General features: G+C 40.9%; 1 protein-coding gene across 13 annotated transcripts in view; it reads right to left on the bottom strand.

Annotated features, from left to right (window-relative positions):
• Window positions 1-25,001, bottom strand: part of CELF2 (CUGBP Elav-like family member 2) — a 550,308-nt gene that overhangs the window by 95,414 nt on the left and 429,893 nt on the right. For all 13 annotated transcript variants that reach the window (XM_064703051.1, XM_064703049.1, XM_064703046.1 and 10 more), the window contains one exon: window positions 6,534-6,616. In XM_064703051.1, the coding sequence (XP_064559121.1) occupies window positions 6,534-6,616 (83 nt within the window). The remainder of the gene's footprint in view (window positions 1-6,533; window positions 6,617-25,001) is intronic.

A 25,001-nucleotide genomic window follows, 5' to 3' on the forward strand; every position in this document is an offset into this window, starting at 1 on the left:
TTTGTCAAAATCTCTCAGAGTCACTGCTATATCATATTCAGGCTATTATTCAAATCATATTGGATGATTACCTTTTTATTACAGGTAATTTTTACATAATGTTCATATAGTACTGAGAAACCATAAGGCTTAAAACAGAGAAGGGAACTGGATATTGAAACACTGCTCCAGAAAGGAGAGTGTCAGGATAATCATTAGAAAGGAACTCGATGTAAAGCAAGAATCAGAAATATATTTGTGGTTTTTTGTTTTTTGTTGGACAAATGGTATTTTATCAGAAAGTTAATGAGGTTTCATAGTAAGTCGTCATAGGTGCCTGCATTTTGGACCAGATTATTCTGATTATTATTTTTAATGTTCTACACCCCTAAATGGACTTTGAGGTTTCCTTACAGCCAGTACACAACCTGTGGGCAAAGTTCCCTCTCAGCCAGTCCTGCTTCCCTATGATGCAAAAAATATTTAATAAAACCAGATGTGACTCTTACAATGCAAAGATTAAAATGTTTTCCTTGACAACATCTGGCAAAAAAAGAAAGCCATGAATATTTTACAAATACAGTTCCTACAAACTCCATCTTGCTGTTAAAATATTAAGAGCTTTCTCAAAATGGTATTTCTTCCTTGTTAAACCCTTAATCAAATCAATTCATACAGCTAATGTCCTAATTTCATGCCAGAACTTCAACAAAAAACGTTTGCTGCTGCTTGGAATATATATTTATATATGTATATCCCACTTGAAATAAGAACCACATAAACCATGATTCTGTTAAAAGCATGGTAGTGCAGACTGTGGGCTGGTAACTATTTTTTTGATAACCTTAGGTAGGAGGATATATAAAAAATGTACATAAAGACAACAAATGACCCTTACCATGTCCAATAAATCTAACTTCAAATAAAGAACAAAGACTCCAAAGAGTTTTAGGCGTAGATTTTACAAATGGATGCCCATTGATTTCTGACTTCAAATAGCCTCTGCATGACATTAAAAGTGCATTTATTCAGCTATTTGGCTCCAAGAATCCAACCAACATATAGTGCTCTTGTGTTACCTCTCTGCACTTAACCCTTGCCAGGAAATCCTACCAGGTTCACTTGTCAGCAAAACAGAGCACATTCTGTTTTTAAAATAAAGCATGTTAAAACTAAAACAATGAAAGAATGTCAGTGCCATAAAGACAGTTAAAGCAGTCCCTGAATGCAGCTCTTTGAGGTTTGCCCTCTATACAGAAGCCAATTTTCACTAAGCAGCAAATTAGAGCATGGGGGAAGCAAGATTATTACATCTAACTGAAGGAAGAATAAATTTAGATGGGTGGAATTTATTGGATTACTCTGTTTAGGGAATAGAAGTTAAACACCTCTAACGAAGCCATGAGATTCTTAATGAAGATGAGACTAGTTAAGGCCTCAGTTCTACATCTCATCCCAAAGAAGCCCATTTCCAGGATCATTATTACATTCAAATTGAGATTTTCCCTTTTCTCCCTTCTGCCTTTTAAAACAAAATCCAAATGAACACTCCAAGAAAACCTGACTCTAAGCTGAATAATATAAACCACATCCCTATGAGCTACAAGGGTATCAGCAACCTGCTCTCCTGCTATGTTTGAAAAGACACATCTGAAAATTCACATTGTTCATTTGCAAGACATAAAAGCTACTTGTGATGCCAGCACCAAGTAAACAGAAGAGAACTGTCCCTGTTTGGTTGATCTGTATCGTATATCATAACAATGTGCCTGTATTTCTCAAACACTGCATATCTGCTTCTCTGCCTAGTAGCAATCCTACATAAGAAGTGATATCTAAATACATATTTTGGGAAAGATAAAAGCTCCAATATATGACAAGGAATATTATGACTAACAGAGAGATTATATTAATCATGAATAAAAAGATGATGTTTGATCCTACTTGTGCAGAAAGTTTTAAATTTTTTTAAAAAAATCTTTTAAATGAATTTCTATCCTCAGGAAAATGATTAAAACCAGAAAAGCCTTGAGATGTCAGCTGGTGACATGTTTTTCTTCTTTATCTTTCTTTTTTGTTGTTGTTGCTGTGAAAAAAAAAAAAATCTGAGCGAATACAGCAAAGTGCATCATTAACTTCTTATTAATTTTATAATACAAAGGCAATTCAGTTAAAATAGTAGTGCTGCAACTTTAAATTACAGAACTAGCTTGGTATTTAATGAGAGATTTAGCACAGCGGGGTTTCTGTTAAATTAAGTTGTGCCTTCACATCACAGTGGGAAAACAGGTGTATATTGGTTTAGAATTATGGAAATGTTGACTAATTCCAAGGCTTGTAATCAAACAGCAAGGCACCCTGCAATATTTTCTTCCAAGATTCTGCATTAATCATTAATGTCTGGTCTTATTTTCTTCATGTCCACTAAAAGGGTGCAGCTCAAAGGAGCAGATCAAGCGCTGGTGTTTTCATGTCTCTGTTAAGGATGAGGTCCAGGCAAAAAGCAGAGATAGAGACATAGCACTGCAGGCGTTGCTCAAAAACCTACTTAAATTAAACTGAACATGCAGCCTTGGAAGGGGGATAAATTTCACACTAAGCCTCCACTTTTTTGGCTTCACCGGTGCTGATCCAAAACCTGCTTACTGAGCTATCTGGAGCAAGGCTGCAGAGACTAAACCCAGAAATAATCCAGGCTCTAACAATAATGAACCCAGAGCTATTCTCCTCCATACCTCTGCAGCAGTGCAGGCTACACCTGAGTGCAGGTGAAACACAGATGGGTTCCAACAGCCACAGCACCCCTGCAGCCCCCTGCTCCTGCCTCTGCCAGCTTTCCTTACCTTACACCAATAAATCACCAGCCTTTGCCTGGGATTTTCCTCCTGGGCTATTTAAGGATGCCTTATCTGATGCATGGTGATATTAAAGCAAAAGGGGAAGGCATGGATCCTTTTGTTTCCAGGAGACACTTTATTACTGAACCTCCTACTGACTGTACCTTGCTTACTGGAAGCAAGCTGACACTTGATGCCCAAATGAACCTGATCCAAATTCATCCCTTGTTGTAGCTCTGACAGGAGATTGCTTCCATTTGCTCTGAGACCATTTCTCACACAGAACTATCCACTACTGATTCCTGCTTGTTTGGTAAAAGCTGCTTAGCAGGCAAGAGGAACAATACAGAAATTGCTAAAATTCATATAAGGAGAACCCTGCTAACATGAAGTGTTTTCAGCATGTGTGCCACAACTTTAAAGAGTGCTTAAATGAAGTTATTTTGGGAATACACAGATGCAGCATAACAGTATCCCCATATATGCTGAATGGCAGCATACTGCACGTGCAAAATATAGAATCTGTTATATAATATATGCTGAATCATTTTGAAAGAGAAGTAGTAGAAATGTATTCAAGTTGCTTCTCTTTATTAGAGGCTTCCCTTTAAAAATGTAGGTATAACAACTTATCTCATAGTAAAATCTAAACATCTCTGGCTGTATCAGGAATATCTTTAAAGCCAAAGCCCCAGAGTCATGGGAATGCAGTGTCCATATTTCCTTAAAAGAAAACTTTCTAACCTCACAGTTAGGACAGGAGAAAACAGCTTAGAAAGGTAATTTTTAAATGACAAAGAGCTAGAGAGGACTTTAGGGAAAAAAAAAAATTTAACCTTATTTTAAAATAACATCAAAAGATACACTAACATCTTTAACTACTGCCTGCTCATTAGCTGTGAAAAAGCTGGGGAGAAAATGATGCCCTGCTCAAGTAAGATGCAATGCAGAGCTAAGCCAGCTTTGCCACCTCTATGTGAGGAAGCCAGAGAATAAAACTGCCCCTCTGAGTCACCCACTGGGATAAATAACATCTCTTGAAACACAGCAAGCAGCTTGGGGGACTCAGGGAAGAACAAAGAAAGGTAAAGGCAGCTGAGGGAACTTGGTTTGTTTAGCCTGGGGAAAAGGAGGCTCAGGGGGGGACCTTTTCAGTCTCCACAACTCCCTGACAGGAGAGTGGGAGTCAGGCTCTGCCCCCAGGCAACAGGATGAGAAGACATGTCCTCAAGCTGCACCAGGGGAGGTTCAGGTTGGACATCAGAATGAACTTCTTCACTAAAAGGGTGGTCAAGCTTTGGCTGCCCAGGGAAGTGGTGGAGTCATCATGCTTAAATGTGTTCAAAAAAACCCCAAAACTGGGTGTGGCACTTAGTGCTGTGATTTAACTGACATTGTGGTTTTAGTCAAATCTTTTCCAAATCTTGGAGTCTTTTCCACCCATTATGACTCTGTGATTGTATGAGTCTAAACAAACCCTGTCTACTTCCTAGGGGGGTGATGAGTAGGTCTTGTGGTAGAGCTTGAGGGATGCTATCTGGGCATGGTGCTGCTCCAGCAGCTTGGGATCACCTCCATCCCACCCAGCCAGTGCACACAGCCATTTGACTGAAAGGATGATGGAGAACAATCACTCAGTGAGTTGGTTTAGGTGCAACATTGAATGGGGTTGGAGAGCTATCATCCAAGGGCTCAGCATTTTCTGGCAGTGAGGACGGGAAGCAACAACTGGGGCTGCAGAGACAGAGGGTGCTGAGGTTCAGCTGAGCTCCAAAGGGGTCTCAAAGGGAATTGTCCCTCAGAGCCTTCCTTTCTCTCTTGAGGATGGCAGACCCATCCTCTACACCCTAAAGTGCTGAGACTCCCACTGGGAGGCCTGTAAGGCCTTGGTACTGTCCCTTGCAAGGGCCAGTTGCTGGAAAACATCACTTGAAATGCCACAACTTTTCTCCTGTTGTTGGAGCTTCGGGGGGTAGGATGGTCGGGACGGACAGAGACGAGAGATCTCTGCAGCCAGGTGGTGGAACTCGTGGTTTATTGCAAAGAGCCTGGGTTCAGGGCCCTGTGGGAGCTGCCAGCCACAGCTTGGAGCAGGCCCAAGAGAAGAGAGGGGGAGAGAGGATGAGAGGGTAACAGAGTAAAAGGGTAAGAGAGCAAAAGCGTAAGAGAGTGAGGTTCCTGTTACAATACAATAAATCTTCTTCTGTGTTGAATATTCTAATTCTCACTAACCAATCTAGTACAATATACAAATCCTATAGCATTTACATACAGCCTATAAGAATCACTACATTACCATACTGTGTTACATTTTAAACCCTAAAAACTCCCCTTTGGGCCCCTTCTACCAAGCCAGTAGGGTCTGCTCTGGCCCTTGGACCTGTCTGCAAGCAGAGGGTGTTGTTTCATCAAAAGGGGATTACCTTCAGCTGGCCATACCATTGTTTTCCAGTTGTTCAGTAATAAAGATATCTCAAAGCTTGCTTTCATTTCAATCTCACTTATAGTTTCTATATTCTCAAAATCTTTTGCCAGACAATCATATTTATAAGACTTTCTTGTTTCATCTTCCCCAACACTCCTGTTTTCCTACCTTTGCAGATTTCCTACCACCATTCCCAGCATTTTCACTGCAAATGACAGAGGACTCCCATTTTACCTTTAGCAGGGCTCACAGGTAACTTTCTCATGACAGCACCGCTCTGTGCTGGCCATTTCCATGACACATGAGGTGGCTTCCCTACCAGGAAATCACTTGCATAAAGTGGTGAACCAGCCAGATATAATTTTTCAAACACAGAGTGTCCAATTTCACACACAACACATAGGAACTAAAGGAGATATTGGCCATATAGCTGTCAGTCCAGGCAATGCTCTATTTATTTACACAGTGTATTTATTTATTTTCATGTCTGTAACCAGACATTACAAACATATACTTGAACACTTCTCCTACATCAAGAGGGAATATACCTCCATCCTTTATATTTTTTTCACTTCTATCCTCAAAGAATACAGCAGAAAAAATGAAAATGGTGGTACAAGAAGATTTCAGAGTTTAGACATGCAATTACCAGTGATACACTTCTCTCTAGCCCTGTAATTTAAATATAAAATACCATAGGAAAATGCAAGATACAGTTTGTACAACAACCACAACTGTTCTGAATGCTGGTGCCAGAGGGAGCAGGTGGTGAGGAGAGGTGATGTCAGGAGACAGGATGGCCCTGTGCAAGCAGCTATGGGGTACCACATTCCACAACACCCTGAGATGTGCAGCCAGTGCATTCACGTTGTTTAGAAACCATGTGGATAAAGGCTGCATTTAACAAACTCTGGCTGTGTTTTGTCTTTTCCTCTTCTCTCCCTTTTCAAACATGAAGCCCCAGTGGTGCAGTGTTTTTCTGCCATATGTTTTCTCTCCTCCCTCCCTCCCCCTTAAATAAATTTTAAAAAAGATCCACATTGCACTTTGGCCACTGTCTCTACTCAGCAGGAATCAGTACCTTTTCCAGCCAAAGGACTTTGTAGAGAACAGCAGCTGCCTTTGGACATGATGCCATTGCTACAGGACTGGCACCAACCGAGGGCAGAGCATCAGTTTAGCCACCCTCCTTGCAGAGATCAAGATCATTTGGGGCACCAAGCAGCATCAAGAGCAAAAGGGCTATTCTTGTAGCAATAAAATAATTAGGATCAAAAAGTAAATGTACTCACCCCAGGTAAAGTTTTAATATTGTGCAGTGCATTCTGTGCCTCAAGAGCAGCTTTTCTTGTATAAAATGTTACGAAACAACAACCTATAGAGAGAAATGAAAAGCTTTCAGAAATTAGTGAGTATGATTTGTGAGAGTACAATAGGGAGGGAGAAAAAAACAGTGGTTGAACAACACATTATGAAAGCTGGAAATGTGAATTATCCTGAGGCGCCTGAATGACATGAATAAAAGAAAGCTTGTATGATTTAAAATAAAAAGTCCCCCCCTGTGCATTGCATCTATAGCACACCTGCATTGTTAGTGAACTGTAATCACTTAGAAATTGTTAACCAAAATCCAATTGGCTTTGTACATTGTAAATAAGGTTATATTTTTCTGAAGGCTCCCCATTATACTTTGAATATAAGCAACATGGCAGGCTCAAGCAGCAGGAATTCATTGTTACATCCCAAGCAGAAAATCAGGCTAAAGCAGGACCTTATTTAAAGGGCCTTATACAAAAGAGCTAAGGTTGGTTCACCCATTTCCGTGAAACCAGGCAGGACTGGAGGTGGAACACTCATCTCAGTTTCAAGAATGAAAAACAAGCTACAGGTGAACTCACCACTGCTGGGATAGTGGAGGCTGCTGATGGCTGACAGCATTAAGGGAGGCTCTGCCCTCCCTGCATCTGCTCAATTTTCAGTAAAGCAGGTGGTTTTAGTTGCCCTAATCCTGTGGTTTCCCTTTTGACAGCATTGTCTAGCCAGGTGGTGTGTGGGACCAAACATGGGCTGCTGTCCCTTTGTCCACTGCAACATGTAAAGCAGCTTTTGCTCAGCACACGCAGCCCAGGCAGCTCAACCAGCCCCAGGGTGAGGCCAGGGCTCACAGGCACAGCCTCAGGGAAGAGCTATAATGTCACAGGCAGGGGACAAAAAGCAAGGACCAGGGCTTGCCTGTAATGCCCCACAGCAAGGAAGTCTGCTCCTTGAGAGATAAGTTGTTTACTGCAGATGTTTGGTGCTAGGGGGAGAGGGGACAACATTCTGGGCAATGCTGGCTGGGTAAAAAGTAAAATCTACTTCACATGAACCCAAGGATGATGCAGGTCTTACTGATGAATCAGAAAACAATTCTGTTCTCTTAATCACAGTCAGAGATTTGTTACAACTCCAGAGAAATGTCAAAACCAATCAGTAAACAAAAGAAACCCCGGCTCATGAGTCTTGGTGCTCCCTTGGAGCGTGACACAGATAAAATAATCTGTGCTTCAGGCAGTGAGCAAAGCTTGTATCAGCTCCCTAACATTGGCCAAGGTGAAACATCCCAGCCCACCTGACATTCCTGCTTGTGTTCAACCCTGCAGCATCCCCGTAGTGGCAAAGGACACAAGGAGAAGGTGTGCACAGCAGTCCACAGCAGACACTGGAATCAGCCATGTGGAGGTGGCCCACTTTGGAAGGAAGGGCTGAATCCAGAATGGCCCTGCACTGCCCCTTGCTTGGCTCAAGCTGTGCATGGCATTGGGAATGCTCCCTCTGGCTCTGCAGCCAGGCCAGTGACAACCATTACCCGGGTAACAAGCAAAGGTGACCATGGATTGCCAGCTGGAGCACAGCCAGTTTATTCCTAATACATAAAATCACTTGCAGCCACAGCTAAACATGAGCAGGCAGGTAATGCAGACTTAACATGGCTGAGAGAAACATTTTTCATACTGCCAACAGGTTCTTTAAAATTTCACACTTTACAATGGAGACAGTTTAATAATTATTTCAGTAAGCGGGACATTGTTTGCAGGGATGTGCGGCAGAGACAGGCACAGCTTGTAAAGGTTTGTGTTTCCTGTAAGTGTTTCTACACCTTCTGTTTCACTGGAAAATTCTGAACATCTGAATTATTTTACCCCAGATGAAAATGAGAAAAAAAATCCAAGTTTGTGACAATTAAGAGTGTGACTTTGAGACAATATTGCAATATTTTTCTATCCTGTCAGCCAGCTCCAAGTCTATCTCCTATTGTTTCTTTGTTTGGTTTGTTAGCTTTTTAATATAAGGCTTTTTAATCAGGAGAGAGGATTCAGAGGGGAAAATATCAAGCTGTAATCACAACTCTGCAATTGCCATGTCCTTTTCCATGGGCCCAAAGAGTTTCATTTTAGATTTCAGCTCAGGGGGTTCATTCCGATAAGGAGATATTTGAAATCTATTGGTTTATCATTCTTGGCACTACTCAAAAGAACTGCACTTGAAAGATGAATATGCTGTGAAATACCCTTTAACTGGTCATTTTTGGGAAGTAATAGCTCAGGAGAGAAAAATGTTTCTGTGAATGAGGGCCGGAAGAAACAGTAGCTTAATGGGAAATGTGCAGATGTTTCAGGCAGGTCATCGGACTTTAGCAAAAATAGAGACTTCTGAGCTCACAGACTGACACATCTGAAAATGCATATGGGTAAAATTTTTCTCAGGATGCATTTGGCTCATATCTTCTTAAATAAAATAAACCCCACAACAAGAGCTGGTTTGCTGTGGTTTGAGGAGGACGTGGACCCCCACTTGTGGATACCTGAATTTGAGGGTATCTGCTACAGAGGTCAGGGCTGGACTCAAAAAAGAAAAACAAGACAACAGAGAAGAACCAGAAAAGGCAATAGTCCATGTTTCCCCAAGGAAATACTGTAGCTGAGCCTATGGATTCTCCAGAGGTGCTGCAGCCATGTTACACAAACTGCACTGAAGATGCCTCCAGTGTAAAATCCTTTTGGGTCAGTACAGAGAAAAAGTACCTAATTCAGTTTTTTTCTGCAGGAATATTGGAGGGGAAGATGCCTGTGTAATAGGACTGGGCTAATCTGTACTTTAGGACTGGTAGCTGTCCCCTGCTGAAATGCAAAAAGGCAACAACCTTCCTTCCTCCATTTTACTAAAGAACATGTAATATTGCCAAGGACAAACAAGTGGCCCAGCTGGAAAAGAAAAAGTATGTTTCCTACTGAAAGAAAATGAAAAAATACAACCCTTCCCTTCAGGCCCCATGCACATATAATTTTTGTTTCATCACCAACTAACTCGACAGCAGCTTGAACCACAACTAGACTTTTCTGACATCCAAATAACTCAGGGCCTGGCAGTGATAACCTTCCCCTGTCCTAATCAGGACAACTTAAAAGGTGAATTGGTTTGTGGACATGGTTCTGCCAGTCCTCCACAGCCTGAAATAGAGCCCATTTTAGCTCCACATGGGTTAGTGTATTCTTGCCCACAGGCAGAGGAGCTCATCCTGCCAGTCAGTGCCTCCAGAGCAGCAAATCTCCCACGCTCTGCTAAGCTGGTTGTGCTCTACTTGGAACAGTATTTACTACAGCGTACGGCATTTCTTCTTTGTACCTTGAAAAAAATACTGAATGAATCATGCAGATCCCTACAGTCCCTTAAGGACATCGGCAACAACTTCATGGCTATCCTGCCAGATGCTCGAACAGACTGAATAAAACCTGCCACTCCATGCTGCTCAGAGTTTAATGGCAGCAAATGGGATGCCTGAGAAACAACAGCAGAAAACAGCCCTACTTCTTAAGGCATCTGATGAGCAAACGCTGCAGTGTGGACGCGACAATGTTCAACTTCAACACCTCATTAAAAAAAGGGAAAAGATCCCTTACTTCAGCTTGTTTTCACTCTCTCTCTCCTTTTCCCCCCCTCCCCCCCTTCCTCTTTTTTTCTTTTTTCAAAGGAAATTTAGTGCCAGAGAAAGACCTCAAGGTCCCAGCCATTGGGAGAGAGTTGACACATTCAATTCTCCATGACACATTCAATTCACAAGCCCTTGCTCAGGCTGCCAAAGGCACCAATTAGCACCACTGGTAGAGATTTTATTTATTTAATTTCCACAGAAACCTGTTTAGCAAGACAGTGACAGGGACAAACAGCCTCATGTATGGCTAGAAACAGCTCTACGTGAGTCACTGTCAAAGATGGCAGCAATAGATTACGGGGGAATCAAGCCATGGGTTCACTGAAGCCATAATTTAGAAGCGAGGAATGAGAAAAAGATCAAGTGGTGAGGACTTTCACCCCACAGTAGCCATGGTTTTCTGCTGGCAATGAACCTGGGTTTCTGGAGGACTTTGTGGAGCTATGACAAATTGCAGTTTCCGCCATGAAATTTCAAGACATGCCGTTCCTCCTGTAAGCAAGATAATTTTTTCAAAGAGCTGTTAGTGGCCCCATGCAATAGGGCTTCTCCTCCTGTGTGACTTCTGCTCTGTGACCCAAATTTCCCTCCCCGCAGAGCAGTCATGGCTTTGTTAGGCTGCAAGATCCAGCTCTATGCATCTCCAGGAGCTCTGCCATGCCATTATTTTTGTCACTTTCTCCCAATTCAAACACAGACTAATTATGCCGCGAGAGCTGTTTACATTCCTAATTTTGAATAACTAACAAAGGGAAGCTCTCCCCCACTCGAAGATGTGGCTTACACAGTCCTTGTTGGCATTTAACAGCACTGGGATCTGTGTAAGAGGCTTAATCTCTCAGCCAGGATTTCATGCCTGAGTGAATACGGACACCTCCATCTTGCTTCGGGTGAGAAAAAGTCTTTTACAGCTCCCTAAACTGAATAAACAATTCCTGTTAAAGTTACCAGGAATTACACATGTGCATCTGTATGAGAAAATAACCCTTTGGATGTGGACAGGAATTAAAACACACTTCACAAGATGTTCTGAGGTTTTGATTTGCTTGAAGAAAAATATTCTGCAATCTCCCAGGCCTGAATATGTAACTTTTGGGAATTAAAAGAGAAAAGATACAGGAGGGAAAAAAACCCCAAAACAACCCATATTTATTGGTCTGATATATTAGTTTCTTTAGTTTTCAACTGTCAAAATTTGTCAGTTTGGATCTCTCCTGTGTTGTGCATATTATCACCTGCTGCCAGTACCTGAACCCTAACCATGTGGTATAGAAATACAAGAGCTTATCAGGGTGCCTGCAAAGCTTGCAACAACTTAAAAGTATGAAATTTGCTTTACCTTCTAGACTAATAAAATAAACACTTCAAAACAGCTATAATGATTATCTGATGATTGAACTCTGTATTCTTTTAGTGAGTAATGGAATACTGGCAGACAAATTCAATTCAAAATACATTCACATTCAGGACATCAACAAAGTCATCATGTTGTGAATTGAAAATTCCTTTAAAGGCTGCGTTTGAATTCTAAGGGGCTGACAGATCAAGGGACTGAAGGCCCTGGAAGGCTAAATGAGTGAAGTCCTGCTATGTTTCTTTCTTTCTGTGAATGAAGCTCACTTTTGTGTGTGCATTTGCAAGCAGAACAGGTGCTGGCTTCATACAAGCCTGGAATCTCAATGGGGACAGTAGCTTCTTGTCAATCCAGCACAGTTCAAGCTAGTTTAAGTTCAGGAGGATTTCTTTTTCTTGTTTTTTTCCCCACTCCAAATGTTTCTCTCCTGATTTCCATATTCACTCATCCACCACCAAAATTTAAACACTGCACTAATACAGGGTAGCCTTTAACAAGGTCTCCTGCATTCCAGCCATCCACCTGAGCTCTGGAATACCTGCTCTGTACATCACAAAAAGCTGCCTGAACAGCACGATTTCCAACCGAACACAGCATGACCTGTAATGTCATTTTCCAAAAGCCAATGAAGAAATTAAAATCTCTTTTCCACTAAAGCCACTGAGAAGACCTATTGCTGCAAAGCATTCAGGTGTGTGGTTGGGCAATGAGACTTTTCACTTTGCTTACATTTTATGCAGTGCAGTGGGAGCCTTGCCTGGCATTTCTTCTGTGCTGCACATGTTAGTGCAATTAGCTAACATGCACTGAAGATGCTGGTCTAGTATTAGGAGAGGTGTTCCAAGTCCCAGAGATTTTGATTGGGTGGTTCCATACAAAACCAGAGAAAACCATGAAGTGCCTGAATAGCAAATACAGCCATTCCTGACAAAGACACCCAGAAATAAAAATCCTACTGCTTTTGAAACTCTGCTTATCAGAAGAACGTGGCTAAGGTAGGGATGTGATTTGATTCCTACCTGCACCAGCCTCATGCTCTATAGCCTATGGAGTCATGGGAGATCGAGATGGAAAGGATTCACTCTCGAAGCCATCCCTGCTAGAATTGCCGAATACAGCAGAAACCAACCTCTAATGATGCCGCCTCCCAATTAGCTCAGGTTTGCTAATAGTTTGATATAATTGGCACCCTGATGGAAACCGTATTACCAGTCCTGTCACCAGCCAGGAAATCGCACTGGCACTCTAATGACAGCACATATTATAGCAATGCCACTTCTAATATTAATACATTAGCTGAATGTAGGCAAGGGCTCACATGTGAGAAGGATTCACAGCTGGGACGTGCCAAATTCCACCCTGTGCTCTATTTTCCCTCCTGGTTGCAGCACCCAGGGTGGCAGTGCCCCAGCCCCGGAGTGCCCCGCATCGCACCGCTCGCATTAAAGCACAAACGCTGCAGGCTGGGAACAGCCCCGTAAATGGCCACTGAAAAATGATCCCACGGAGCTCAATTTTTTCGCTCCATGCCTTGCAAGTTATGACGGCCTTTCTGCTAATTGGCCACAAGTCCTGGTTTGCTGTCAGCCTTCAGCTGCACCGGGGAGCTCTTTTGGAGGAGTCACACTCTGTCATTCCCGTACCCTTGTGAATACAAATGCTCTCTATAGATGTCCTCTGCCTACAAAATGGAAGTGTTTTGTTTTTTGGCTTCTTTTTTCTTGGCTTTTTTTCTTTTTTTCTTTTTTTTTTTCTTTCTTTTTTTTTTCTTTTTTCGACCTAGATTAAATTTGCTGCATTTTCAAGCCTTTTGGGAAAGCAACTAAGAACTAATATGCACTGGTTCATGTCCCACAACACTTCCCTACCCATTATTATGTAAATTTTGACTAAAGTGCGACACAGATAGAAAAGATATCAAGGGCAAAATTGCCAGAATCTACTTTTCTTGCTCTCTGAAATAAGCCACTTATATTAAACAGTCTTAAATGGCTAATAGCTGTACAAGTATCTGAAGAATTTCAAGGTACATTTTTTTATACAGGACAATGACAGCTTTTGCAAATTCCTGAACTCTCCTGCTGCCAGTCTAATGACTGGGAAGTGAATGGCCAGCATGCTGGAACTCTCTGTTTTACTTCTGGAACTCTCTGTTTTACTTCTGAAGGAAGGGGCCAACTTCCACACCTGCAGCTTGGCAACACTCATATGATATCTCACTAGATGGTGATAAAGGAGTGAAAAAAAAAAACAGATGCAGAGTTATATTCTATACAAGGTGGCAGGGTAAATAAATACACACAAGTCAGGTTTATAGCATCAAGGCAATTTTATGTCATTACAAACTAATCTGTGTCTAAAGAAACCATCCCTGCGTGCTGGGATGGAAGCTGAGCTTCACTGGTCTGGGCTGAGCAGTGGATGAGAGACATTGCAACACAAACTCTGGAAGGGCTGTGAAGACAGAGCTGAGCAGTCAGTGGCCCTGAAGCTGCACATCAGCACTGCATTAACATCCTGATCTGCAGGAGACCTGGCCTGGAATGTTCCTCCTTTGCCAGCCCATCCAAGCACCCACCCAGTGCAAATCCCTGGGGAGAGCCATGGAGATGGACGGCAGTCAGGCAACCAACACCAGTGGGAAAATCAAAGTTGCAGCTCAGTGCCTCCTGTTGAGCCCATGGTTGGTCTGTTCACTTTTCTAGATCTCAGGGGTGGAGAGTAATTGGGATCTTACACATCAGTCCATATGGGTTACAATAAAAACTGCTTTTGGACAAGAACTTCTCAAGTAAGTAGGACAGCAGTGGGAGAGGGTGGGGAAATGGCATTCCAGCCTCTAGCTCTGTGAGGGATGTCCCATGGGAAGTTACTGCACTTCCCACTTGTAAAATATAGCAAAGAATATACACAAAATACAAGAATTTTTAAAAAAACTTGAATGAAATAGCTGAATAGTCACTTGAATAGTTAAATAGTTGAATAGCCACTATGTATATACATTGTAGAAAGAAAGAAATCTTGAAATTGGGGAGGCATCAAAATGAAAAAACAAAAAAATGAAAGTACAAATAATAATGTATTTCTTTTTCTGCCTTCTTGTAATTTCCCCTTCACCTTTCTTTCTTCTTTTCCTTCTTATTCTTGCACTAATGCTCCTTAATCAACTTTCTTCTTCCCTCAAATAAATTCTTATTCTTTTCTTCATAGCAGATGGTTATTGTTTCCCTTTTCTTTGGCCAGGTAACAATTACTGACTTGAGTTTACTGGCTTTAAAATGAACTAACATGTCCTTTGTACAAGTGAACCCCTAAGTCTGACCATCTGCTAAATACATCTTTGGATGCAGTAGTGGGGAGAGGGCTCAGAGAACAGATGCGTAAAAAAATGGAAACACAAAATTAAGATTTAATCCTTTATTGCAGCAGCAAACTTCTGTGACCCTGTATCTCAGTTCAAAAAGACTCTACAAAGATAAATTAACATAGGCAGAGACATTTCTTTCCCTGATGTAATTTCAAAAGCTCCATTGTCTCCCACCCTGGCACTCAGTAGAAGCAAATCAAACTTCCCAGCACACATGTCTTATAGTCCTGGATTTCCTTCTATTTTTTCTTTCACTTGAATGCTTGAGAAAGATCACTGAAAACTGGCTTTTCCTGATAAGACTTCCAGATCACTGCTCTGATGAAATCTCTAATTGCACTGTGACTCCTGAGAAGTCACTTGAGTCCCAGTTCAACTAGGAGGCAACTCTGTAGGGAAAAATATTCAGAATAGAAGAGTTTTACCATAAAACTATCCCTTCAAAAAAATCAAATCTTTGAGAGTTATTTGCAATTTATAAACTTTCCCTATGAAAAAACTATGTTCTGTGCTGGAAATTATCTTTACTGGTTAAATCCCAAAGGCATCATGGCAGAGCAGGTCAGTGGAGTTGATTCTTGCCCTCTGCTCAGCCCTGCTGAGACATATATGGGGTTCTGGATCTTCTTCTTTTTTCCCAGTAAAAAGATGTGGACATACTGGAGGCTGTCTTGGGAAGGACCATGAAGATAAGGATCTGGAGCATCTCTCATATGAAAAGCAACTGAGAGAGCTGAGACTGCTCAGCCTGGAGAAGAAAACATTGGAGGAAGATAGAAGCCCTCTACGTGGTCCAATGACAGGACAGGAGGCCATGGCCACCAATTAAAATACAGGAAATTCCATTTAAAAATAATGAATGACATTTTTATTCTAAAGGTGATCAAACACTGGTATGGTTTGCCCAAACAGGTTGTGGACTCTCTCTGTCCCTGGAGATATTAAAATTCCTCCTGGACACAGCTCTGAGAAACCTCTGAGAAACTTGTGGATGACCCTGCTTTGAGCTGGGCTTGGATAAGATGAATCCCAGAGGTTCTTTCTGACCTCTGCCAGCTTGTGATTCTGTGAAATGGCAATGAAGGAATTTAGCAGCCTTCTGACAACAACCCTCCTAACACAGCTTAACTTCCCCAGAAATATACTGCAAGCTTATTTAACTCTAGCAGACAACATCAGTTAAATTACTGTTATATTGTTGTACCCATCAGCTGGGAACCAGCTCTCACTCACTGGCAAATTTTACACACTAGATGAGATTTTTCATAGCAAGAACACAGGAATTAGGGTTTTTTTTTCCTTTTTTTTCCCCGAGAAACAGAATCAGAGACCTTACAGCACCTTCTAGGACCCAAAGAGGACCAAGACATGGCTGGAGAGGGGCTTTGACAAGGGCGTGTAGTGATAGGACAAGGGAGAATGGCTTCAAACTGAACGAGGGCAGGTTTCTATAGGGTATAAGGAAGAAATTCTTTACTGTGTGGGCAGTGAGACAGGGGAACAGCTTGCTCAGAGAAACTGTGGATCCCTGGAAGTGCTCAAGGCCAGGCTGGATGGAGTTTTGAGCAACCTGGTCTAGTGAAAGGTGTCCCTGCACATGACGGGGTGGTTGGAACGAGATGATCTTTAAGGCCCCTTCCAACCCAAACCACTTTACATTTCTGTGGTGATTCTATCAACACCACAACGTGGCAGATGTTGCCAATAAAAATGTCTTGTGTCATACCCTGTTTTTAGAAATAGATCAATACATTTATGAATTAATGATAACACAATGCATTTTTTTTAAGTTGCAGTTTATCCAGTCCTGTTGTATCTGACATGAGGTTTTTTTTAAGCCCCACTGACAGCTCTAAACCAGCCAGCTTGTGTCTTCTAAGGACAGCATAGGAAAAGCCAGAACTAGCAGTACAAAGAGGAAAAAAAGAAAAAGATCCAGGGAGAAAGAGTTATAAAAGAAGGTACGCAGTGGAAAGATTGCTATTGCTGACACTTCACACATTTACAAATCAACAAAACCAACAACAAAACCTCAACCCTACCCAGAAACCTGGCAAGAATGTTGTGCATGGGGCGTTTTCAACATTTAGCTGGATTTGGGAGAGTTGGATACCATTTTTGCAAGAGAATCTAAAATCTGACCTTGGATAACTCATTTCTAGGAATAGGGTGTTTAAGTTCCTCTGAAAATAACATTCAATGCCCATCTGAATCTTTCGATACCTAAATGCTTTTGAACAATCTGGCCTTTCATCTCCCTGTGCTCTATCTTTTCCTTGTTAAATAGAAAGAATAAAATGTTCTGAACTCAAAGGAGCACTCTGAAGAAACCATGAAAAAAATAAAAATTGAGGTAAAAAGACACAGCCATTGTAGTGACAATGAGCAGCAGCAGAGCACTACGTGCCAGAGCTGCGCCCATCTGACTCACTGCAGTCTGTCACACTTCCCGTGAAAGATACCTTATAGGAAGGGGAAGAAATCAATACAAGACATTTGAGATGGCTTAAGGGATGCTAGAGTAGCATGGGAAGAAATTCTAGGATAAATATTGCCTCTAAGTGCCCTGAACTTGAATCAACAAATAACTGTTTCCTCCAACACCTCCCCTGCCCCATAATTTGCTGCTTTTGGCCAAGTCACCAAGTTGTGGGCTCCATTCTCTGCTGGTGGAAGAACTGGCAAAACCTCCACTTTGAATCGTGGTTGGCTACAATATACACACTATTTTAATGGAGCTAATTTTCAACTATTTTAATTTTTTTCCCCCTGATAAATACATTTTCCCATCTTTAAAATCCACTTCTAAATCCATTGTCTGAATCTGTTACGCTCCCCGCTCCCTCTGCCCAAGATGCAGTCAAACACTTTCAACTCTTTCTCGACTTCAACACCATGAACCCTTGCACATCTCGTATTGATTTCCAGGCATCCACAGCTTCACTCTCACAGGGTCACAGCACATGTCAAATCTTTCCTGCATTGCACCTTCAAGCAGTGTTACATCTAAGGAGCTTCGCTTTGCCTGAACTTGTTAGCAGTGACACATTTGTTCCCCAATTAGGCTTTCTTTATAAGAATAATAAAACTGAAATAGAAGCAATTCCTGGCAACTTTTCTATCTTTCTAGTCAATTGAAACAATTTTATGCAGATGAAGATGCAGCTCCACAGAGCCTTTGAACTTTAAGCATCATCTTTACTTGGCTTTGAACTCTCAACAGGGCCCATGATCTTTCAAAGCAATGTACTCTGCTGTGGAAACTTCAAAAAAGAGGGAAAATGGCATGGTTAGAAAGAAAAATGCAAAAGATGGGGGCTTTTTAATGCTTGATGCTCCTGGAAATAAATAAAAAACCCAACTGAGTGGTATCTGAAGAAGTGTATTCGGCACTCAAGTGTTTCCCTAATTAATTGTTTAGATGAGTGCTAAAATAAATGCAGCAGCAGCAAAGATAAACAAACCACTTTAGTAATAAAGCCATATATTTGTGCAGGCACACAAAAATAAATGGCAGCACTTAATGAGCACAAGCAGTGAGAAGGAAGAACACACTTCATATGTGGGGGATCTATGCTCAGAAAGCTCAAGCTCAAAGGTATTTGAGAGGTACCTCACAACCACTTCCCAACCTGCCCCTCATTTGCTTCTTGCACAGAATCTTATTTTGCACAGACTAACAGTGTAAAAATGTAAAGTGTCCTGATAAAGAATCACAGCTCATGTTTCACCTTACCCGAGTGGCCTTACCAGGGCAAGGAAAACAGTTTGGGGGAGAGATTGCTATCCTAGTTAATTATTATTCCTCTTTATTTTTGTCTGATGATTAACTAATGTAAAATCAATGAAGGGAGGTACGGAAGAGATGTGTAACACATGTACTTCCAAAATGAGCAAGAAAAGCCAAGATGATTCATACAGTCTTTTCCTTCTGTCTGGAAAATGAGCTAGCAGAGTATTAATACTGGGGGAAAGTGTTATCTTGTATATCTAGGAAAGCAGTTTTAATAGAATTATACAACTGTTAGAGGCAGGAAAATTCAGCTAAGCTCCTCTCCCAGAGAGGACAGCATTACACTTCCACACATAATTCTTCCAAACTTTTATCTTGTTCTATCTGTAGATTTCCCAGAATCAGACTTTCCACAATTTCCCCCCCAAAAAAGCTATTTCAAAATTTCACAAGAAGCATTTAAAATAAGCTTTTCACTGTAAACACTTTCAGTTTTTCTTAATTTCCCACTGCTATTTATGTCCTGAAGACCTTACGAAATAGTGCTACTACTTATCTTTGTATAAATTATTTGACACACAGACCAAAACATAAAACCCCGCATGCCATAAAAATAAATATGTTATTCTCCCCAGAAGCCTTCATACAACTGACTATTTCTTGCAACTATCACCATGGAAAACTGATGAAAAAAACCTAGTCACAAATATTTAATATCTATTAAGGGAAGGGAATATTGAGACTGTGTTGGATGACCCATAGGACATGTAAGTCTGTTAGTTAATACCAGTTCAAAGAAGTTCAAACAAGACTACCATGATCTATAAGTTCTATGGCTCTCCAAAGATCAAGATGTGGCATTTATCAGACCAAGATTTAAAATAAATCTCCAGCAGCCTGTTTTCAAGTTATGACAAGAGAAATACTTGGCTCTAGAGGTACAGGCTCTATGACATGATTGGCAACTTATCAGGACAAGAAGAGAAAGCAGCTGGATGATTGGCAACTTAATCAGAGGGAGAAGGGAAAATAGAGAAAAGGAACAAAACGAGTGCCTAAACAGTGATGTGTTGGCTCCTGTGGCTGTCAAAGGTGGCCTTGAGCAGGCAGTGGCAGGAGGGCTTACACTGAAGCTTGTCTGCAAAGTAGATGAAACTATTCAGTGTTCCTTGGCATCAATAGCATGCGGCTGCTGAATGTATCTAATCACATTTGGGGAAGGAGGATTCTGCATGGTGCTCTCTGCAGGTCACCATGGCAGCCACAGGAACACATCCAACAAAATATCACGGACGCGCAGCTTCGCTACTGAAAAACTCTCAGAGCTTTAGAACAAAGTCCCCAGTCTTAACTGCAAGCTAAAAGAAATTATATATATATATGTAAAATAAAACCTCTGAGCAATCATATTTTGATACCAGAGGTCCTTTAGTTAACTTTACAATGTGACCTCATCATTTATTCAACATGTTATTGTGTGAAATATTTCTGTTGAGCACAAGCAATGTAAAGTTTTCCTGGATGGGAGCTGAGAAATGGGGAGTTACAGGTTAGATTGCCAAACAAGCCTTGCAACCACCAGTTCTTACTGGGGACAAGCATCACTTGGTCTTTTCACAAAAAGCCCTACCATAGATGACTTGTATTTATTCACAGAGTACAGTGGATAAACAGAGAAACTGCAAAATAATGCCCTAAAAATGTGGAGTTTCTTTTCCTACATGAAATGGGATGTGGAGAAATAAGGATGTGCTTGGAGGGCAGACCTGACAATATTGGGGTCCCTATCTTGTACAATACTTTGTCTCTTGCTAAGACTTACTAGGCAAAACTTAAATATAATTCCAAGCAATTTGAAATCATCTCTCAGACTTCAGCATTACTCACTCTTGCATTCTGTATGCCAGAAAGATAAACCATAATACAGAGCAAAATTATTTCTGGAACTGCATATTGCACATTTTCACTATAAAGCGTATCATAAGCTTTGACACAGAGATAACTAAGTGATCACTTGTCAACCTCCCCTCATTCCATCAGTCTTAAAAATTAGGATAAAAAAAGCTTTTCATGTGCAACAACAGGCTACATATTAGTCCTGCAGAGTTATAAAAAATGTGGAACTAAATATCAGACAAGCCCAATTTAAAATGATGAAACACTTCTGAATTCTAAAACAATTAGGCTAATTTACAACACATGGCCTGATACACTGGAAGTTTTAATCCTTTTATTTTCCTTTTTAAAAGAAGGGATATTTTTTCATGCTAGTCATAAATTAGTACAATCAAGACATTTCTTTTTTTCCCTGAATAGTCCTCAAGAGCAATTCTTACACCTCCTAAATAGGTTTGTGGAAGATTCATATTTTACCTGGGAAGAGATACACAGAAGTAAATTACAGAGTTAGGAAAGGCAAAATACAACTATAACTGGAGAAGAGTATCATCTCTGTTTTCTGTGCCTTTTCAGTGATGCTGTGCTGCAAATTTACTCAGTTTTCACTGCTAGGTCCCTCATTTCTGCTTGTAAATCAGGGATCCTGGGGTGCTCTGAAGATTAATCAGATGAGGGTTGCAGTTTTCTCCTCTGCTCTTTGTGATGGTTCGTCCCAGAAAACACATGCATCCTGAATATTTCTGATCCCTCTGGGGATGAGATTTAAGCAAACATTGACATTGGCAATGCAGCCCTGCTTGATTATGGTACTAAAAAGTCATTAAGTGTGTTTCAATATCCACTCAGTTATTACCAGTCTTTTAAGACAAAGAGAAAACTGGAGAAACCCTTTCCTTTACCACAAGACAATGTTAGCAATGGCAGCAACATTGCTCAAAACGGACTCTGAAGAACATTTTGGCTCCTTTCTCACAGAATACTGACATTTAAAGGGTAAAACAAAAAACAAAAGATACAGGGAATCCACAACACTTTCAAGGCTTTCCCTTTTGTAACACACATGGACAATGGATTTGAAATGAAAGTTCTGTTTCTCTACACTTAAGGGTATTAATATTTTAGTATGACTGCATCTGTGAATGAAGACATTCAAAAAGCCATTATGTTTTCAACTTAGGTTAATAATAAGGCTATTTTTCCACCCACTCTCTGGCACAGCTGTAATGTTCTTGGCCTCAAGTGGGAGGCAATGTGGAACAAGGATTAGCAAGATGGATGATATACAACATACAGTGCCAGTTCATATAAAATATTACTAGATTGGAAATGACTGTTTACTGTCTCAGTGATTATATGATCACTTTTTTTCCTTCCAAAGAACATACAGGATGTGGTGCTCCTCTATGCCAATAAAGCTTAGTGCATAGCACCTGGGTAATGACAAATTAATTTTTGAGCTAAGCCTGATGAAGGGGTCAGCCAAAATCCTAGGCAGAGTTTATCCCCAGTACTATTTTACATGACAGAAAATGCATCCCTCCAATTCATCAATATTAGCACAGAAGAGAGATTATACAACAAAAAATAAATAAAATGGGGGGAGAGAAACACACAAAAATGTTAGGACTGGGTGTGTTTACATTACAATAATAAAACATTTAATCTTTGGGTTGTAGGGGGGAGTTGGAAAGAGTGTCCCATGGTCCACTTCCAAATAAAATTGGACAAAACATTTAGGAATGCACTAAACAGAACAAGCATAGATTTGGCAGAAAACAGGCTGGATGAACCAGCAGGATTTTTCTTCGTTCAAGTTAGGTGTCCAAACCTGAGACTTTTGCATCCTGGAACTCGAAATCTCTCACCTGATCTAGAGACCAATCCCTTTTGACAAAGGTCAGAGTGGCTCAACCATGAGCAGCCAGGGATGCTGAGCCCTGGATCTTGGCATGTTCCTGAACAGTCTTACCTCAGACCAGAAACCATGTGGGTCAAGTGTTATGTCTGATCCAGTCGTAAAACTTCTTTAACCACAAAGTCAACACCAGTTGTTTAAATACCAAGTGCTCAGCAGTTCCCATCCCTTGGACTACTGGCGACAACCACTGCCAAAATATTAGCAATACTTCAGAGTTGAAAAATGTTTTCTTTAATAATTTTAGTGAGAGAACACTTTCACATGAAAGAGAAACAAGAGTGTTTCTAAACGGCGAAATTATTTCTCATCCCTAAGCAAAGATCCTCTGAAAGCTGTGTGCACAACACAAACCACCTCCCATTTCTTGTGGTTTATTGATTTAATAAAGCATGAAAACGGGTTTATATCGTTATTCTACCAGCTGCAGATGATCTAGATTCACTGAACAAACTATTCCCACAAAATATTTTCATTGAAATTAATCTTCATGTTCACTCCTCCTTCCCCCACAAGCCAACACTGAGGCACTTTGAAATGCACATTAGCTACTTCAATAAATAAGAGAGCAATTCTTGGTTTTCTTAACCATGCAGGGCATAAGTGCAGGGATGATCTCTTTGCATGCCCTGGATGATGAAAAAGACAATTAGGATTTTTCCTGTTTGGGTAGCCCTGTGAAAGCCAGCCAAGTTTGCAAGCTCGCTCTCCCTATAATTTCCAAAGCGTCACAGTTTCCATGAGCAGTGCCCCTCCCAGCCAGGTCACCAGAGCCTCAGCCCTGCATGCCCCAGCCTTGTTTTTTTTTGCAGGGCTTTGTTCCAATACTGAGAGTAATCACCCAAAGTTTGAAAGTCTGCTCCTTTGACACACTCGATCTGGCAAGTGTAGAAGAAATGCTATTAGATGAGAAGAAGAAGGAAAAAAGCAAGAAGTAGGCACATTCCCTTCTCCTACTCGCTCTCTAATGATCTTTGTGCTTTCTTCTTTTAATTCTTATTTAAAATTTCAGCCCTTTACAATAAGATCAGCAAGAACAGACCTTTGCTTCACCAAAGATGCACAAAGCCCTTTTGTTGAGGACATGGGTCCAAAACTGTGGCATCTGGGCTGTGCAGCTCTCAGTGCAGGCACACTGTCAATCCTTCTTGCTCAGCTCTGCTGACAGTGTTTCAGGACAAAGATCCTTCTACCAATCTGTTTGTACAGCATATTGTACAATCTGTTACGTGCATCTGCAATACAAACAGCAAATGATAATAAGAGCATGTGGACAAGGCTGGAGCCCCAGATTTTGGGTGCCTTTGTTATCTGTGGCTCAAGGACCCTGGTCTGCAGCTGCACTTTTGACTTGCTGCATGCACACAACGTACCAGGGGCACTCGCCATGAAATCTAAATACTGCCTATTCCCTATTAAAAATACCCAAATGGTGGTTTTCCCCCTTCCTCCTATTTCAAGGGAGTAATTCAAGAGTTAAAACCATGACCATACCAATGGGAATGAGACACCAAATTACCTTTTGTAATATCCTTCTCAAATACAAAACAAAGCCATGAAACTTAGGGAGAAAGAGGAACAGCTCGTGCCAGATGTTACCTAACAAATGTTCAATCATGAACATACAAATGTATGAGAAAAAAATGCCTACTCTTAAACAGATTGTTCCCCAAAATCACATCTGATTGCAACAGTAATAATTCTTATCCTTACTAAATATTTGTCTTCTTTTTTATAAGACAGCCAACTCTGCTGACATTTCTGCACAGAACGTGACACTCTGCTCCTTGCAGCACAGATTGCCAGACTGCTGCTTTACATGCTGATTTCTCTTTTGTGAACTGAGACCTTGAATACTTTCACGGGGGAAAAGCAGATCAATGATTTTTTAAGAGAGCTGAACAATTCCGTGTAATGAACATCAGTTAACACGGGCAATTACTCTTTCTTTTTCTCCCCCAAAACAACACCAGAAAAACAAAGAGGAGATTGTAACTCCTTTGAATGGCATGTGCCTCACTGACTGTACCAGAATGCCACCCTCGTGCAGAAATACGGGTGGGTGAAGTTCAGGAGTGACATGTGGCTTGTTAAAATATAAGATGCGTAGGTGAATAAAAACTTTTGTCATTTGATTCAGCCAACAATAAAGAAAGTTGTTGTAGAAACTATTCTGCTGTTTCCCAATTTTCATAAAAGATTGGTTCAAACCTTCTTTCTTTGTTGCTTTTGTTGCTGAATAAATGGAGAATAAAAGGTTGGTTTTTTTCTTTTCTAGATTTCATGGGGTTTTTTTGCTTTTTAGAGAATGCACGTGAAAGGAAAATAAAATGGTATCAAACATAAAGGAGACGCAGGCTTTAATGGGAATTTTGACATTCAAAAATATTCTACAAAAACATCCAATATATCACATTTTCTCCTTAATGGTTAAAACATAAGTGTTGGAAAACTACGGCTCTCTTTATCCCTGGTTTGAAGCATGTCTCTGGCTATGTCCCTGCGTCTCCACGCCTCTGA

This window comes from Zonotrichia leucophrys, chromosome 1A, assembly GCF_028769735.1.
Source record: "Zonotrichia leucophrys gambelii isolate GWCS_2022_RI chromosome 1A, RI_Zleu_2.0, whole genome shotgun sequence".
NCBI lineage: Eukaryota > Metazoa > Chordata > Aves > Passeriformes > Passerellidae > Zonotrichia > Zonotrichia leucophrys.